Raw genomic sequence first — 19,172 nt, 5'->3', positions numbered from 1 at the left:
ACAGACACACTTGCAGTCTCTGTACAGAAAACCGTGAGCGTAGGCACACCCTATTTGTGTGACCTCCTCCTTCAAGACAGGGGTCTGTTCTTGCTCCAGAGTTAGGAGTTTTTACATATTTGAACAAGAATAAAGTTTTACACGTCTATAGTGCCTTTCACTCAAAGATCTCAAAGGACTTTATACCTACTACATATGTCCCAACCCCTCCCCCTGTGAGGTAGGTATTATTCCTATTATTTACAGATGGGGAAATTCAGGCACAGAGGTTACATTATTTGCCCAAGGTCACACAGTGAGTCAGTGACAAAATAAAACAGAATCCAGATGTTCTGATTCCTGTTTGCACAATCCAACTACTAACAAGCCTCAATTTCAAAGGAGCCTTAAACAAGTATCAATGTGCATAGGAACAGTCCTGGGTTTCAAGGGCCACTCCTAAAAAGTGTAAGAAAGGAGGAAAAACGGGGGGGGGAGAGTGAGGGGACGCATAACTTCTGCAAGCCAACACAGCTTTAAAGAAAGAGTTCCTGCTAATTCCCTTCCCAAAGCTGAGGCAGCTTGACTATGAGCCTGGGATACAGGAGGTGGGAAAAGGAGGCTGATGGAACCAAAGTTTGAGACAAAAAAGCAAGCTAGAGTAAACAGCCATACCATAAGCCTTCACCTTTTGAAAGCACAGGGTCATAGAAAAATAGGGCTGAGAGGGACCTCGAGAGATCACTGAAGTCCATCCAACCTGTCTTGAAGCCAGGATCAACTACACCTACTCATTCCCAACAGTCTAGTTAGTCTGTTCTCAAAGACCTCCATCAGTGGAGATGCCATGCCCTTCCTCTGCAATCTGTTCCACCTTGCACTATCACATGAGCAAAAGAGGACAAGCAAGTTTAAGATAGCTACTTCTGCTCCTTCAGCAGGGGTACCATGATTCCCAGGCCTTTTTAATGATCTGAATACATTTCAGAGAAGGTAGTCTCCAGATATTTGTTTCTGTCCTGGATTCCTTGGGAAAACATCAAACACTGGTGTCTGCTGTAGTGTAATATTTGAGTTCTGAACATACTGATTAATACCAGGATAGATACCAATATACTTACTGCAAGTGCCAAATCCTACAAGGTCAGTAACAAAGACTTTGATATGATAATTTTAGCTCATTGCAGATTCAAATTGCAGTAAGAGGGCAGGGAAGACTACAGAAAAACCCCACAACAGAAGTCAGCAGCTCAGAGTTGCCAAGTTTCATCCAACTGCAGACAAAAATCAGGCAGTTGAACAACACATCTTCAGCAGAGGCAGCACCATGTGATCTCTGTAGCATCCCTCCATCTCATCTGTCTTCAAAGTGCATTCTCAGTGCAAAAAGTAGGATTGAATTTAGAGGGGCTCACTGTCCCCAGTGGATTTCATACTAAGACCAGAATTCTTGCTTGAGTTCATATGCTGCAGCTTTGTGTGTGTTAAGTTCACTTCTGCATAGCGGAATGGTGCTGTCCTGGCTCTGCCCCTCAGCATCTATGTCCAAGAGTGTCCGCTCCTCTACAGGAAGACCCACCTGGAAAGGAAGCAGTGCAGGCAGTCCAGGTCTCTCTTCTACAGTGCTGCTGCTACTAGCAAAACAAGAGTCCAGATTGCTTGGAGTATCAGTACTTGAACTGTTGGCAGAAGATTCACCCTTGGCATTGCTGGGTGACACAAACCACCAGGGATCAAGCCGCTGCCGACTGGCTGCAGGACGTGGCCGGGGCAGGAACTCCAGTGTCTTGGGTCTTTCCAGTGTGGGGTCCTGCTGTGCATTCCATCGTCTTGGGGTTGGAGGAAAAACAAGGTTGGGGTCTGGCAGGCGAGGGACCTCATTGGGATCTCTACTTGGACTAGGTGTTTTTAATACACCTATCCAAAACAGAGAATGTAAGAGAAGAGGGAAACACGTTAGATGTCACTGCTAAATGGTTCTAACAGATCTTAGTTTATTGTATGTACACTGAAAACATTTTCAAAGCAGAAAGCCTCCATTCAGAATCTACAAACTCCGCATCTTCAAGATTACACCAATCTGAAGTGAATAACTGGTGGCTTTATCCCTATACTGTTCTCAACACATTGCAAGACACCTGTTTCACTGACCTAGCACAAGCAGCAAGTTTTGTTCATTCTCGCATTTGCTTTCTTCAATTTTCAGACTGGAAAGCATGGATTTGACCTCCTACCAGAGGTGAGGACTCTCCAAATCCTTCGGAGGACACATTACCCATTAACAGCTTGAATGGATCAGGTAGACACTTGCACAGCAGGATGCGTGACACCTGTTTGCAGTGAGCAGGACAGCTTCCGGGAAGAGCCATTTAACACTACCTACTGTGGACGCTTCCTGGTTTGTTCTCATTTATGGGTGGGGGATGGTGTTTGGTGGGTTTGTTTATGTTTTTATAAACACAAGATAACTTTTAAATTTTCATTAATACCATTTTAATAGGTATTCTCAGCTGCATTAACCCATATTTTACTGCAGACTGCCATTCAATAGACACCCTCACATTTTGTTTTACCATTGGGAAAAATCTAATTAAATCAGATTTTAATTTATTACTCTAGTTCTTTTTTTTTCTCTGAATTACTAGGGCAAGAAAACAAGAAGCATTTTTTAATGCCACTCCTAAAGACTGCAACAGTGACAACACTACCTACCCAGGAAGATCCCTCTTGCTTGCAAAGGAATAAGAGCAACAGTGGCATAGCTCCAAACTGCTTTAGAGATCCAGTTTTCACTGCCTTAAAGATCAAAATTTACTTTGAAATTGTAACAGCAATACAAACAAGTGTACAAAGGCAATGGAGATGGAGTCCCGAGGAATTGCTAAAAATGCGCAATATTTGTACTTTGGTACCATCTTTGTACCATAAGAAACAATACTACCTCTGCCTCACAGTACAGGGGAGCAGAGAGGGTTGCTTAGCACAGAGATGCTGGAACAGAGGCCATTACTGCATTATCCTGTTCATTATTTGTATAAAGATAGCATCCATAAGCTCTTCTTGTGGGCTGGCCATCACAGTCAATGCTGTATAAGCAACATAAGTTTACTTCCTAACAAGTAATTATACTGTTCGGGTCTTTATTCTGAAGAGGAAAAGGAAGATGGCTGAAAACCTACCTGCTCCCAGTGCTCCAGTTAAACAGCTACTGGAAGGGCATCCACTGGTTGGGCACCCATTGACAACTAGTCCACTCCCTTTGATGGCCCCATCAGAAGGTGTGCGCCTGTGCCCGCTTTGCTGGGTGTGGGAAGAGACCGTCACATGTGTGGGAGTCAGGGACTGGTTGGGGTCTTGTTTGAACCTCTCGATCTGGACATTGACTAGTGGGTTGGTAATGGCTGGCAAGGGAGCCTTGACTGTCACTGGGCTGACAGGCATTTCATACACCACAATCTCATCGCTGTCTGAACGCAGCAGGGACCGGGTGGAATTACATTCGGAAATGGAAGACAGGGAAAGAAGGGTGAGGGATGTGGATGGCTCGCCTAGCAACAACATGGGATCCTCTTTCTTGAAGATCTTTCGGGAAGGTGGACTAGTGCTCCTGCGTGGGCGCCCAGCTCGCTGGAAAATGCTGTCACGCTTCTTCTTCTCTTCCTTGGGTGCCTCTGGCTCCTCCTCAATCAGCAGCTGACACTTCCCTGCTTCTAAGAGATCAAAACCCAGGCCTGCAGCAGCCAGCACTGCTCCACAGCCAAGCAATGCAACCTCACATCGCTTGTGGTGGGAACCACTACGTTTGAGGCTGTTGGTGGGTGTCAGCTGTGGGGTACTAGTAGCAGAGTTCACAGGGGTGGACTCCTCATTGGCATCACTAGAAGGGCCATCCCACTCTTCATTCTTCTGAAATGGGATGCAGAGGTATGACTGATTGTGCCCAGGTGAAGGGTGCACTTTGCCCTCCCCATTAAGACATTCGCTGTCTTCATCATCTGGAAAGCAAATGAAAACAGACTTTGCATGGATGTAACATTTTCACTGGCAAATCGCACTGTCTTACAAATATACACGAAAATAAGCTTTTCCTCAGAAGATGCAGCTGTCCTCACTGCAAGCATAATTCACCAACTGCCAAATACTCACAGGCTATTGTCTCCAAAGCAGATAGGCTGAGACAAGTAACTGGAAACAGTATCAAAGTGGAAGAAATTAGTGATACATTAAGCTATTTGGGATCAATTGCAGAGCAGCATTTCAGAAGCAATCTACACCTCAGTTACTTCTAGAATAAATTTATATGTTTGGGAGTGAGGAGCAAAATGTAGGAAAATTATAAGGATCTCTCCTTGCAAGTGAAGGTGTAACCATGCTGCACATCTAAATATCATTAACAGGAAAGGAGCTGAAAGGTAGCATGGAGCTAGAGGGGAATTAAGAGAAGCTTGTTAGCTTGACAGATGAGAAGCACAAGCAGAGAGGTGAACAACAAGAAAATCCAGAAGGAGAAAGTAGTTACTTCACAAAGAATAAAAGAAAAATGGGTACCACCAAAATGAAAACATTTTGGTTTCAGGTACCAGGTGAAGGTCAGGAAAGCAGAGATTCATTCAAACATGAATGGAAGTGGGGATGAGAATATAAAGTCCAGGGAATTCCTTTACCCATCTCTGCTAAGCTGGTGAATCCTGGAAAAGCAGGCGCAGTTCTCTGGATCTTCCCAAGGTTCGGTGCACTGGATGACCACTGTTTGTATCCTTCTACCAGAGCTTTCAGACTGAAACAGTAGAAAGATGGGAGAAAATGTACCATGCTCACAACCAATTTTCATTCCCCCCTTCTATATTCTCTGTTGCTCTTAGGGTATGCATGTATCCATCTTAATTACATAGATTTGAAGTCCTCCCTTAGCAAGATATTTTGCAACACCTTTACAGCACCTTAAAATACAAAAGGAGTCAAAAAGTCCCTCCCTCATTTGTTATGCCATGGCAGTCAAAAGGCCTCTGCTGATAACCAACAGCTATGAATGCAGAATAATAGAAACCACCACTACAAAAAACAGGTGAAACATTTGCTTTTTAAAACAAGGCAAACCTACCATGGCAGGTAAAAAATAAAGTGCTCAGCAGGAGGAGACGGGAAAAATATCTCCAAAAACATTTCCATGTGAAATACAAATGAACAATGAAAGTCAAAGATCGATCACTGGGACAATAATATGCTAAAGTCATTGTAACAGGAAAGTCATGCCTCTATATTATAAACCCCAATGTTTCCCCTCTAAAGAAAACACTGCATAAGTTAAAAGCATAAGTTCTAGATTATGGAAAAATAGGTAACTAAAATCATAAATCATGTCATGGTTTCTTTTACTTACAGACAAAAAAAACCTCAAAACCCACAAAACCAGACAAGTGAAAAACCCAAAACGAAACCACTATTTTGACATCACCTGCATTTAAAGGTATGTCACCAGGCACCTGAGCTTATTAGTAGTCCCACTCATAGGCATTCATTACCATCATCCTATTTGTTCCCTCCAGTACTTTCATGACATCAGAAACAACTTTACTAAGCAGCACAACTTTCTGGCATATTAATACACAGCCAAGTTTTGTTGTTCGGTTATCAATATAGTCTGAACTGGGAGATTTCTGGTGCCTTTCTCCAAACTCCAACATGAAACACATTGTAGTGTTGGTGAAAAGCTGACGCACACTTAGGATAGACAGAAATTGAATGAAAGGAGTAAAAAGATCTGCGGATAGTCTGAATGATCTCAACTGGACACACAAGGGCATCAACTTGTTATTGAAAGAACAGAAAACTTAAGAGATGAGACCTCTTCCAGCTTCATTACTAACTTGCACTATTCTTTGATAAGACACATAATTCATTACAATCCTTCCCTTACAGAGAAAGATATGAGCATATAGAAGTTTTCTCTCATGATTCTTATTTTCCACCAGAATCACTCTTAAGATGGCTTCCATTGCAGGATTTGAAAGTTTTATTACATCAGGTTTTTTTGCCTTGGTATGTATTTTTCCTCTATTCTCTACCTAACTGAGATGCCCTACTTGTCACCAAACTATATTGCTATAGCAAGGTCACAAGGTCTAAACTTGATTCAGCACATGTTCAGTTGGTTGATGACCGTGCTACAGGCATTACACTAAAAGTATCCTGTGCAGTTCTCAACTGTCTTGAAAGTCCATCATTTTCCCCCCATTAACCATTCTGGCACATGCAGTACCCTGCCATGAACTTCAGTCCAGACAGCACAGTGCTGAATTGTACTTGTCAAGACAGACAACCACATGGTTTTCAACAGAGATGGAACTCAGTGTGTGGGGCTGTTCCGATTTACTCCCTCCATACTATACTCAGCTATGTAACACAACCCACCAACTAATGTATGTTGTATGTAAACTATCCATGTGTACAACATGCATAGTTAGGATAAATACTATAAATAGAGCAGCATATTAAGGGAAAGCTAGTGAGTGAAAACGAACCATGTTAGCAGTGTGATCACCTCCAAAAGTAAATGTCAAAGCTCTTACAATATGGGCAGAGCTATTGAGGAAGGGGAGATTTCCATGTTTTCCCATTGAGCTGGGAAAACACATGCTCTGTTCTCTATATGCAGAGATAGCAAAGTTATAAGTAATAGGCAGCAGTGATCCTCAGTTTAGCCTTCACTTTACAGTCAGTTATCTAAAGGGTCTTGGGAATTGCCTTTTATTGTACAGCAGGACACATGAGCTTAGTTTGCTTCCTTATGACTTCCTTCAGAGCAATCTTCCCTTGCAAAAAACAGACTAAAGATTTGCTGTTACTGACAAAGCACCGCTCAATCTGAACAGAAAGATAAAGAGCTACCAGAATAATTTCAAGGCCTGCTACATTTGCCTCAAGGTTATAGAATCTTCATCCTCCCCTTTTATTTTTCGCTCCTTCTCTCTCTCTCCCCCAAATTACAAGCAGACCCCGAAGACCTGTGCAGAGGATAGCTGCACATCCTCTTAATTAGACGGTAGTGTGCATTTGAAAACAATTCGAAACATGCTGACATAGAGTACGTTCCTACTACAGCAGTATTATCTGTTACTGCTCCAAGGAAACAGCAACTGGAATGATTTGAAAGCACTAGCAGCAAAACTATCTATTTCAGTCACCCGCATGACAATTCAGGAACCTAACGACTTCTTACCTGTAATCTATTTAGATTAAATAACAGGAAGGTTATTACTCTGTTTGTTTTATTACAGTTGAGTTACTTCTCTATTGCTTTTTTCTATTGGGAAGTCAAAAGCACCTCTCTTTAGGAGTGATAAGAGGACAAGGCTTATTTGCTCAGCAAATTGCAAAAAAACTTCCCTACAACTGTATGACAGCATCTCCAGTGTCTTAATACCATTCTGTAACACCATGTTGAGGCACTAATACAATACCGTCATGAATAAAAAGTGTCTGTTCCCAGGCTCACCCTTATTTAGCTTGCAAGATTTTAAGAGATAACTGCTAAAGGACTATGACTACCCTACATCCACTGTCACCTTCCATAAAATCAGTAACACCACCAGCATGAAAACTTAAACAGGATAAAGATCACCCAACAGTCTGAGACTAATCAATGCCAAGTTTAAAGACAATTAAGACTTTGCCATATATCCTTGAGAATATACCATAAGATCACAACTGAACTGTCACAACACTAGTCCAACATGAAGCTTCATCCAGTCTTTGCAATTCAGCACAGCAACCTTCCGCTGCTGTGCGTATTCCTTATGCTCAAAGATAAATGCAGAAAGGTGAATAATCACTGTATAATCTTTTCATGACTGCCTTTACTTGATGTTAATTATAGGTCAGTTTACTCATGCTGGAGAGTTTCACTGCAATTCCCACAATGTAATTCTTGCATAAATTTGGAATTGCTTCCTGTGGAGAACACATGGAAAGTGATAAAAAAGATGAAGATTCAAGTTCCCTTGATCACAGAGTCGTGTAAGCAGCTGGAATAGCAGCACTGCTGCTACCAGAACAGTGTCATGGAGAAGACTTCAACTGGACTTTTCTATCCTAAGTTTAGCTCTTCACTTTACGCCAATTTTTATCTCCCTACCCTCTAAAATTAGAATTAAAAAATACTAAAAATAGCAAGCACTCTATCTTTTCAGTCACTAATGTCTACTGCAACTTTGCTCCCTCTAAATTAAAGTCTGCAGTCTGCCATGACCTCAGCAAGAAGCAGTAGTTCATTGTATGTTAACCATATTGCCCTCTCAGCAAAACTATCATGTTTCAGATACTCTGCAAAATGCCATAGCTGTATTGAGTGACCCTGGAAAAGATGATGAATACTATAGAACATCTCAGTTGTAGAGAGAACAGGATAGTTTTAAGAGCAACCATGGTTAGCAAGCAACTCCTTTCCAGCTGTCTATGTACAAAAGCAATTCAGTGCTTCAGACTGTACAGTAATGAACAGAAAACTGAAGAGCTTCATTCCCAGAATTCGAAGAACATGATTTCAAGGTAGAATTGTTTTTCTACCAGCTTCAGTGATCTCCTGCCCTTTTATATAATTAATGATTGTAAAGTGTGACATCTGTTTTAATTCTATAGAATGCTATACTTCATCTTGTTAACATGTCAAGAGTACCTTTGAGGGAGAACATATTTTAATGTCATTAGAACACTTAGATCCAGGCCCTCTTGCAGAGGACTGCACTAGTGATGCATTACATAAACATCTATTTTCCAGGAATTTCACACCTGAGCACATAATATTAAAGATAAACTATAACCAGTTATTTTCTTTTCCCTGCTAAAAAATATGGCAAGAGTCAAACTATCAATTTAGCACAGGGAAAAGCTTCAAACTCCACTAAAAGTCACAAGGCATTCAAACCTCTTAGAAGATCAAAATACTCCTATGTTTAAAGCAGCATTTTGGCAATGATCCATTGGAGTCCTGGTATAAATAATTCACACACACAAAAAAAAGAAGCCACAGAACGAGAATCTATAGAAATAGAGGTACAACCTGTCTCTCTGCAAAAAATCACTTTCAGGATGTATTCACTCAAGGTACATGTCCTTTTCAAAAGGCTGAAGAGAAGATACTTGCCCGGCTCCACCAGATACTTCTTAAATAATAGCATTTAAGACAAGAAAAAGCATAGCTGAGAATTGTAAAAGAGAAGTAGTTTCAGATATGCTAAGAAAGTTGAGCCTGAAAATAAAGAAAAGCTACTAGAGAAACAGTTTTCCACAGCTGAGAAGTTCTACTGCTTACAAATACACATAACAAGGTAATAGCAGACAGTGAAAGCATCAGTCAGTGCTGGACCTCTAGCAAGGGACTGAATGCAATGAAGTTTTGTAATCTGTTCTGAATCTCTAACATCTCTGGTACAGCAAATAAGTTTGGAAGCAGAAAAGTGTTTGCAAGAGGACAGGCAAATCTCCTGTGAGGCAGCTCATAAGCAGTTTTAGAGTCTGGAAACCAGTCTGGTTCCAGGCCCTCTCTTACCCATCTTCTCCTGCACCTAGCTCCTTGTGACAAAGTGAGCTCGGTCCCCAAGTGCGTCCCTTTTTCTTCTGGCCTCTCTTCTCTTCTTCCTCTCCTTCCTCTTTTGGAAGGACTGAGCTTCGTCCCCATGTTTTACTGCTTTCAGCAGGAGTCACTTCACAAGTGGGAAGAACAGTGGAAAATGAGAAAGAAAAACAGATACACAAATTAAAGAACTGGTTCCACAGCAACATAAAGAATAAAACATAGGCTAGAACAGGAACAGTAATGAAGACATCCATTCAGGCTTCTTTCCCATAATTCTGACCATTTATGAACACAGATCTAACAACCAGATCCCTTCAAAATTAGTATAGATAGGCTTGACAGCTTTATTCCATCACTGGTTTCTCTTTTAGAACCACCAGTTTGATACCAGACACACAAGTGTCATGATATCCAATACAAACACTACACATTAAATAACATCCCTTTCACACTTCTAATACATGCTTTTCTGCCTAATTCTGATTTATTATGGGAACATTATTTTCATGACAAGCGCCCTTGTTTTTCTTTCCTTCCAACAGTAACTTTATCCACTTCAATAATGTTTCACAGATCTATTCTGCAAATCAGTATTTTTAAAAATTTACCTGTACACCTAAGGAATGTATTTTCTAAACAATCAAACAGCAATATTTCAAGAACTTGGGTAATTAAGGTTTGGACTCCAAAGAAGGTGATACTCCCCCATCACCAACACATTCCATTTTTCTCTCTAAATGCATACATGTAGGGTACAAGGCAAACATTTTAGGAATGGTGGGAGGGTTTTTTTTTGGTTTTAGGGGTTTTTCTGTTTGGTTGGTTGTTTTTTTTTTTTTACAGTCCTGTCCTAGATATGGAATCTTGGCATCTTACCACGCTGACAGACTGCACATTTCCCAAATTCAATACTACATTGAGCTCCTTACACTGTATGGCCCTGAGTCTGGGAATAATGGTAGGACTTGCAGGAGGGCTGGAGCAGCTACTGATCAAGCTTTTCCTTTTATCCATCGTTGGAGAAGCCTGCACAGTGAATTTATGCTGGAAATCTGTTTACCAAAAGAAAAAGAAAAAAAATCAAAACAAAAGCAGAAAGACACAGTTAAAATTCTTTTTTTAATATAAGAAAAAAGGAACAATAATTTACGGTAACTTTCGAAGAGCACAATTTACAGGATCTATGTAGAAATGAAGCTTTACAACTAATTGCTATCCCCCCGTTGTACATGCAGTTACTTCAGAACAAAGATGTGCGCTCACACTCATGAGGGTATATCTTCTTAGTGTACGTGTGAGATACATACACATACACACATAGATCCCCATGTGTTGACTGACATTTATGCCAAAGTATATCCCTGTACAAATTCCTTTCACCTTCTCTGTTTCTTAAGCTAAGCAAAACCACCAGCAATAGGTGTTTACAGACTTAAAGAAAGGCATAATTAACATGCACATTTTATCATCATTGCTCTTCTGAACAGCTAGTCTTCTCAGAAAGCAAAGAATATAGTGTAACCCATCATCCTTGAGGTAATGATGAGCCTTAGGTGATTTACAAAATGCACACTTTTGTTCTTTTACAGATTTGAATCTCTATACAGAATCCACAGCAGAAATGCTAAGGATTCAATATTTCTGATAATCACCATCTTCACTCTTAAGAGTGACTTCCTGAAACCTCACCAATATTTAACATTTCTCCCAGAAGGGCGGTATTAGAGGTCACTTGTGTGTTAATATGAGTTCACATATGAACTAGCAACGTAGGGCTGTAGTCTCACAACTATCAACTTTTTTGATAATTTCTAGATTCCTGCACCAAGAAATCCAGTAGATTATGGTTTCCGCTGCAGCATTATGTAAAATATTCCCAGAGCAAGAACCTCCACCATTTTTTATGTACATCCTTTATTAAACTGATCATTTTGAGCATTAACTTGTTAAACTGCAACACCAACATTTTTACCGTGAACCATATACAGCCATTGACTAACAAACATGTAACGTCTCAAATTTACTTCTGGCCTTTATACTTGGAACTTTGGGGAATGCTAGCCACAAGAGCATCAAATTTAGTTTCTCGATCCCAAAGAGGCATGTTTTTCCCAAAGTACATCCAACACTTTTTAAGGTGTAAGTATCAGTATAAAGGAGCTACCAAAGCTACGGGTTCACCTGTTCCTCCCATTTCACCTGACACAGCCTAACACATCACCAACCTGAAGGCAGGCTGATATGATTGCCATCTTTTAACTTGAGCCGGTTCCTCTTGAATTTCCCCATGCGTTTCTTCACCCGAGGCTTCTCCTGACACAGCTGGTGGATGATTATGTTGAGCTCCCTTTCCAGGATGTCAATCTCACGTTCTGCCAGCTCCTGTTCCCGCCTTCGTAGCAACTCCTCATGGTTCTTCTGTTCAACAGCAGCACGAGTCAGCTCTTCTTCCCATGTGCGCAGCTCCTGCAGGAAGATAAGAAAAGAGAAATGAAAAGTTACCTTGTGACCTGTGCGTTAAGACTAACCTTACCTATTCGGAAGGTACAGCAGCAATGACTTGTGCTCACAGCACTGCTAGCACCACTGTTAAAAGGCTCAGCTGAAAGCCAAAAACCTAAAACAATCCTCAAGAACTTCTATGCTTGCCATTCAAGGCCCTTCATATCAGTATTAAAATTTGGACATCGGCATTTGTGAGGCCACACCTGGAATCCCCTGTCTAGTTCTGGGCTGTCCAGTACAAGAAAGACATGGACATAATAGAGAGAGTCCAACGAAGGATCATGAAGATGATTAACAGACTGGAGCACCTCTCCTATGAGAAAGGGCTGAGAGATACGGGACTGTTTATCCTAGCAAAGAGAAGGCTTGGGTGGGGGGAAGGGGGATATTATCAGTGTATATAAAAACCTGAAGGAAGGGTGCAAAGAAGACAGAGCCAGGCTCTTTTTAGCAGTGCCCAGTGACAGGACAAGAGGCAATGGGCACACACTGAAACACAGGCAATTCCCTCTGAACACTTTTTGTACTGTGAACATTACTGAGCACTGGCACAGGTTGCTTGGAGAGGTTGTGAGTCTCCCTCCTTGGAGATATTCAAAAGCCATCCGGACACGGTCCTGGGCAACTGGCTCTAGGTGGCCCTGCTTGAGTAGGGGAGTTGGACCACATGACCTCCAGAGGTCCCTCCAACTTCAACCATTCTGTGATTCTGTGAAAAGGCACTGAATCCTAAATTCAGTGTCATGAGAAAATATGCTGAATATCCAAAATGAACATGTTTACAAGAGCCATTGGAGAGTACCATGCATATGGGAACCCATTTCGGAAGATGTATTCATAGCATTGAAAAGAACTAATCCTTGCTTTCCTGTTCAGTAAGTACCTATGTTAACTTCAGTATTGACTTAAACTGTTTAAAAATAACCTTGCCATCTCATGCATCATAAAATAGCAAAAACCACAGCTCTAACGTAAAAATGAATGAAAAAGCCATCATCAGGAGTCATTCCCATCATTTTCCAGCAAGCATGGCTGCTCCTTAGGCATAAAGATGCATAAGGCAAACTTTTCAATCCTTCCCTTGTTGACAAAAATGAATCAACTTAAATTGTCCTTGAGATCTCAAAATGTCTCCTCACTACACTCCTCTCCTCTCACCACAAGGACAAAAGAATTCAGCACTCAGAATAATTATCTCCAGACAGCTAATTCCATTGCAGATGGTAAAAACTGAAGAATTCAAGTTAAACTTTAGATAGATTATCAGATAGATTTTAGTTTAGATTTTTAAATTTTTTTTAATAACATCATTGTTACCTGTCCCATCACCACGGAGGTTTGGTACATTTTACTCATGAGGTGAATAGGATATAAAATTCTCTTTCCCCATTGCTACAGAGGAATATAGTACTCAAAACCTGAGGGCAGTCTAGCTACTACTGTTTGGTCTTCTGTTTGTCTGTTGAAGTTTCTGGTTTTCAAAAACTGTTCCAACACAGCTACGCCACAGGACAACAGCAGCAGGGAAATGCCTATTAGCTATTTTATTTTTCCCAAAAGCTACTGTAATATGTGAATAGAAATGTTTTAAGTATTGTTGTGGGACTTCTCTCCCCTGCCCCAAGGTCTCCTTTTCTTTCTCTCTGCTTCCTAAACCCAACTTCCTGAGCCCAAATCAAGTTGGCTGCGTATTACAAATGTATTTTTAGGCAAAAGATGGTGAACTTAGAAAAATATTATTACTTTAGTGATTCCACTGCAGTATTTCATACCAACAACTGTAAATACAGTCTCTGTAAGGACCTTAACATAGATGCAGCAAGCTGTGCATTCTGCAAGTATACTCGAAGAAAACTTCAGCTTTTTTACTTCTACTCTTTGAGGTTGATGGTCACATTTCCTTTATTCCTGCTAGCATTTTTGTTTCCTGCTATTTACCCAGATGGACTTCAATTATAACAGTTATTGGACCATTCCCCCGGTAGCACTCATGTTTATTATAGTCTATCCACTTTGGCTGTGCTCAAAACCTGGAAAACACATGCCTTACAGAACCAAAGCTGCAATGTTTACTAGAGTATATATGTTGAAACTACCCCTCCTACTTTTACTGTTAACAGTTATCATTGGGCTTCTCAATTAAGATGCTAACAGCGAAATAGTTATCAGATGCATTAAACAATGAAGACAACTCATCATAGCATTTTGCACAGTGTATAATGGAAGGTCACTACAATATTAGAAAGAGTAGCAGCTCAGGATGCAGATATTTATTTTACTCATGATTCTCTGCCCTTGTGTGCATTATAACCTGCCATTGATTCGGGGACTTATTACAAGCTCCAGTAAAGCACATACAAAATTAACTCTGGGACGCACTAAACGATGATCCCTGTTTGAATTATGAAATGGGAAAATTACAACCCAGAGAGCACAAGCATGGAGTGTTTTTCTCTACTTACCTTTTCTTTGGCTCTGAGCTGATCAAACATCTCTTGGATCTCTTGTTTCCAGTCTTCCTGCAGGGAGTGGAAGGAATCTTTGGGCATTTCAAAGAAACCAGACTCTTCTATGGCAGTGAGATGGTCTAGGATACTGGCAAAGGAAGGTCGTGAGTGTGGGTCAGGGTTCCAACAATCTAGAATAGGACAAAGACAAGCAACTGTTAAGCATTTCTCAGTGTGGAGGTTTGAGAGGATGAGTAGTACTTTACTGATCCCCAGTGGCTAAGAGTGGCATGCACACTATCCGTGTTACCCCATCTTTCCCATTTCCCACTTGCATTGACTATTGTCCGATCATAAGTCAAGTATGGAATTCATGCTTTCATGCTTATACAATATCCAACATCACTTAAGATCTTGACCTACCTGGTCTCTAGGTTCTATTGCAATAATATGCCAAGTAAAATAGAGGTGTACTAATTTTGCAGAAAGTTACATTTTCAAGCATATATTAAACAAATCATAAATAATTTCCTTAAATATTATGCTTTAAGTTGCATGTGCTCACAGAGTGGAGATACTATGCAAGACTCTTGCAAGCAGTTCTTTTATCACATTTACACTGCAGAGTTAACAGCCATACTGCAGAAGGATATCTATCAGAGTTCTTTCTAATGCCAAACTCTAATACTAAGCTGAGTCATTATGAATCTCTTCCACAGAACTGAAAATCTCTCCTGCAAAGCAGACTAGGCATAGCTTGAGTGAAAATAGCAGATTCAAGTAAATAATGGCATCAAATAGGGCACTTGGAGCTTCCTTATTTTTAGGGGTTCTTTTTTATTATTTGAGAGAAAAATTGTTTGATCAGGCTTTTTTCTTTTGCTTTTAAGAGAAACCACAGATAAATAAGCTTTTTCATTTACAATCTAATGCAATGACTTACCCAATTACAGAGCTCTGAAAATGCAGAATTTAAGGAACTCATCTTACCATGAGGCAACAGTACAAAAAGGTACTCCTTTTACAGTGATGGGAATTGAACATTGGAAACAAACGGAAACACAAAATGATACGAAGTAACATCTCAAACTACGAAATCATTAAAAACGTGTTTTTAAAAAGCCATTAAGTCAAAATGTTTGACTTAACAACGCTTTTGAATAGGAAATTCTTACTCATTCAGTCCTCCCTCTTACTTCAGCCTTATTTCTACTCCTGCAGAAAACATAACTTTCTTATCCTATATTGTCCCGTACTGGCATTTACACAGGTTCTTGTTCAACAAGTATCCTTACTCTCTTTAGCACTGCTAGACTCCAGCATGCCAAAATTTGAGAAGAACCAAAACCAGAAAAACTTAGCATTCAAGTATATTTCTAGGGAATACAGCTTTTGTGCATGAACAGAAGACATTAACACATGGGTCTCTCTCAATATGCTCATACTATCATTGCTCTAAATGGTCACTGGATTTAAAGATACACATTACTGCAGCATGAGGCAAAAGTTATAAAAATGTTCTAAAGTTTCCTAGACCTTACAGTTGGAATAAAGGAAACATTCTTAAAAAAATTTTGGTGATGTCCTAAAAGGCATTCATTCATCAGTTCTGTGGATTGAAATACACCAAGGAGCAGCTGTAATTAAAAATAAATTAACACTTCACAAAATCTGTGCAACTGCTGAAGCTTGGTTTTGCAGGTCTTTGATTTTAGCATTACTGAGATTTTGCATTTGGGAGCTTTGGTTTCAAAACTGCTGGTATCAAGATGTTGGTATTTAAGCATCTGATCAGGTTCTAGCAGGCATAAGCTGGAAGACATTTGTGTTTATGGATTTCAAATTGCTTCTCTTATCAAAACAGAGAACTGAGGATGTTAGAGTGCTCTGAAGGTCCCCTGCTGCTGACCAATTAATAGCAATGGGTGATCCAGCTGGACTGTCAGTGCCATAATCCCTGTCTCTTTACCCCAGGTTTTAAGCATGGCAAAGCAAACATGACCAAAGCAGAGTAAAACAAAATGCTGCAGCCAGCCAAATGCATGAATGAGTGAACGGGATAACTATGCAGGTGGCCCGTGGCTTTTATTTTCCCAGGCCTAGATCTGCCATTATTTGCACTAATGAGGACAGTTGTAACATACAAGTCTTTTCTGTGAAGAGGGGAAAGTTCAGCTTTGTTGTCTCAGTGAAGACCACCAGGGCAGTACTTCGAAAGTAGAAGCAGCATTAGGGGAACAAGAGTTCACCCGAGACGGGAAACAGCCTGTTTGAAAAACAGTTTTCTTGAAGGGGCAGAAAGTAATTGTTTTCTTGTTCTTTTCCCGCTGCACATGGAGAAGCCAAGCGTTCCAAAGCCATGTGGGCGCTCAGCCCTGGGCTGCTGGGTTCAAGTGCAGGCCATATGCCTCTACCCGACTTTCCCAATAGAGGGCATTATTTTTAACCCCAGCAGCAGATACCTCACTTGTATTTGAAATCCAGGGTCCTTGTTTTAGGGAACCATGTCAAAATAAACTGCCCTGGCACAACACTGAGCTGGTAGTTCTATTAACTCTTTCAGATGCAGTTTCTTGCTTTACATTGCTTCCAAGCTACTATACCTGCAACTCTGCTGCTGTTTACTATACAGTAGGATATTTCTTTTTTATCACAGTAGTACGTGAAATTTTCTACTTTAACTTAACTGAAGCCTGTAACCTACAGAAAGCACCAGAGAAATGCAAAAGTATTCTAAAAGCAAAGAAATCCATCAGAAACATTTTCTTGCATAAATCAAATTCCTTTTTTGGGGCTAAAAACACCACTAGAGGCCACAGAATATCAGTTCTATATTCAGACTCATTCTTTGCTCACTAAGACTATAAAACATGTTTGATTTCTCTTTACCTCAGTTTTTCTTTCTGCCAGACAGGTATAAAAATGTTTATTACATATAAACACCTGGAAATCCTTGGGAATAGGGGCACTGAAAAAAACAACTAAAGGTACTACTGTGAGAGAGGGAGGGAGGGAAGGAAGGAGGGAGGGAGGAACAACTGAAGCTGGGGAGATATGTAAGTAGTTGCAATAGCCAGCAGAGCCACAGGTACACCCCAAAAGCTACCTCACAGAATCCTTTTTAATAACTACAGCAGCTCTGATAACAAACTCCTATATTTCTTTCATCCCTATGTAGCCCACCTTGGGCCTGAACTATCTCCACACAGAAAGCAGAAAATCATATCATTCTGACTGAAAATTTGGGTTGTATTCAAATGTCAAAGCCACATTTAAACCCTCTCCCTGAAATGTCAGTAGGATAAAGTTTGATTCCAAATCAGTCTGATAAACAGCTTACTAGGCAGTAAGCTATGAATTTCAAAACAAGTTGAAGACTTCAAACTAGACCAACATACGTGAAGTTTTGGTGTTGGTAAGTCTTCACTACTAGAAAACAACAAGCTAGATGATGACAGCAATAGCCCCCATTTTCCTCTAAAGCCAGCTGATAAAAAATGGCAGGGAAATTCCTTTCACATACAACTCTTGTAACAGAGTAACTGTCACAGCACGCTAACAGCCAAGCCTAGCTCCCATAATAACTTGCACCATTGAATAAAGCCATTTGAGAAATCTGTGCTCTTAGGTATCAAAACCAACACAAGGAGGCAACGCTCAACAGCACTCTAGAAACAGCACAAATCATACTCACACCACAGCTGGCTTACCTTCCATGAGTTTGGCAAAAGGCTCTGGACACGTGGAAGGGATTGGAAGGGCAAGTTTATTCATGGCAACACCGTATGCTACTGCAAGACCATCAATTCCTCGGAATGGTACTTCTCCTGTTAGCAGTTCCCAAAGCAGCACACCGTAACTACCAGGAAGAAAGCAGAAAAGATAATAGGTGTTTGACTTCAACACCTTTGTTCTTTGTTAAGCAACATGTGAAAGTTAAGCAACACGTTAAGCACTAAGTTAAGCAACATGTTAAGTACATGCGAAAGTACCTGAACCTATCAGGGTGAGTCTGGTACACTGAAGAAATTGCAGTTTTCTGGGCAAACTCATCAAGGCTGCCCAGCTGGTGAAGTGCCTTATTTTACCTGCTTTTTTAAGTAAGACTGAAATAAGATGCCATTTTCTCCTTTTAGGCATAAATAATTTTCTCTCTGGAAACTGGGAACAATCTGAAAAACATTAACATAAATCTTCTAACTAATTTAGCGAATTTCAAACCAGAACCCAGTGAAAGTCTCAAAAATGTGAAGGAGGGTTGTTTGGTGGATTGTGATTTTTAAAAATAAGTGAAAAATACTTCTTCAGAATTAAGTTGTTCTTAAGATGTTCTATGAAATGTTAACTATGAAGTTATGGAAATAGTTCCAGGACTGTTCTCCCCCCAGGTATACAACAAACAACATATCCTCAGAATATTCTCTCTGCTTCTAGGAAACCTGAGCCAGAGACAGCTTCTTCATACTCAGTGACCTGACAGTTTTTTCTTCCATTGATCTGTCTTATTCTCTTCTGAACCCATTTACCATCCACTATGTTCTGTGGTAGTGAGTTCCACAAATTTAATGATGCATTACCAAAAACCACTTCTGTGTGTTTGTTTTGAGCTTGTCACTTGGTAATTCCATTTGCTTCCCCGGAGTTCTTGCAATACAAGGAAGAATGAA

The 19,172-nt window shown here is 40.4% G+C and overlaps 1 protein-coding gene across 2 annotated transcripts in view; it reads right to left on the bottom strand.

Annotated features, from left to right (window-relative positions):
• Positions 1-499: 499 nt before the first annotated feature.
• Positions 500-19,172, bottom strand: part of MAP3K9 (mitogen-activated protein kinase kinase kinase 9) — a 54,397-nt gene continuing 35,724 nt past the window's right edge. For both annotated transcript variants that reach the window (XM_075502899.1, XM_075502900.1), the window contains 8 exons: positions 18,216-18,364; positions 14,521-14,696; positions 11,779-12,019; positions 10,483-10,605; positions 9,527-9,680; positions 4,644-4,756; positions 3,159-3,974; positions 500-1,896 (listed from right to left, as the gene is read on the bottom strand). In XM_075502899.1, the coding sequence (XP_075359014.1) occupies positions 1,415-1,896; positions 3,159-3,974; positions 4,644-4,756; positions 9,527-9,680; positions 10,483-10,605; positions 11,779-12,019; positions 14,521-14,696; positions 18,216-18,364 (2,254 nt within the window). In that variant the 3' untranslated portion in view covers positions 500-1,414. The remainder of the gene's footprint in view (positions 1,897-3,158; positions 3,975-4,643; positions 4,757-9,526; positions 9,681-10,482; positions 10,606-11,778; positions 12,020-14,520; positions 14,697-18,215; positions 18,365-19,172) is intronic.

The sequence above is a fragment of the Mycteria americana genome, chromosome 5 (genome assembly GCF_035582795.1).
Source record: "Mycteria americana isolate JAX WOST 10 ecotype Jacksonville Zoo and Gardens chromosome 5, USCA_MyAme_1.0, whole genome shotgun sequence".
Classification (NCBI taxonomy): Eukaryota; Metazoa; Chordata; class Aves; order Ciconiiformes; family Ciconiidae; genus Mycteria; species Mycteria americana.
The sequence above is the reverse complement of the archived record's forward strand: the minus strand, read 5'-3'. Positions and strand labels throughout refer to the sequence as shown.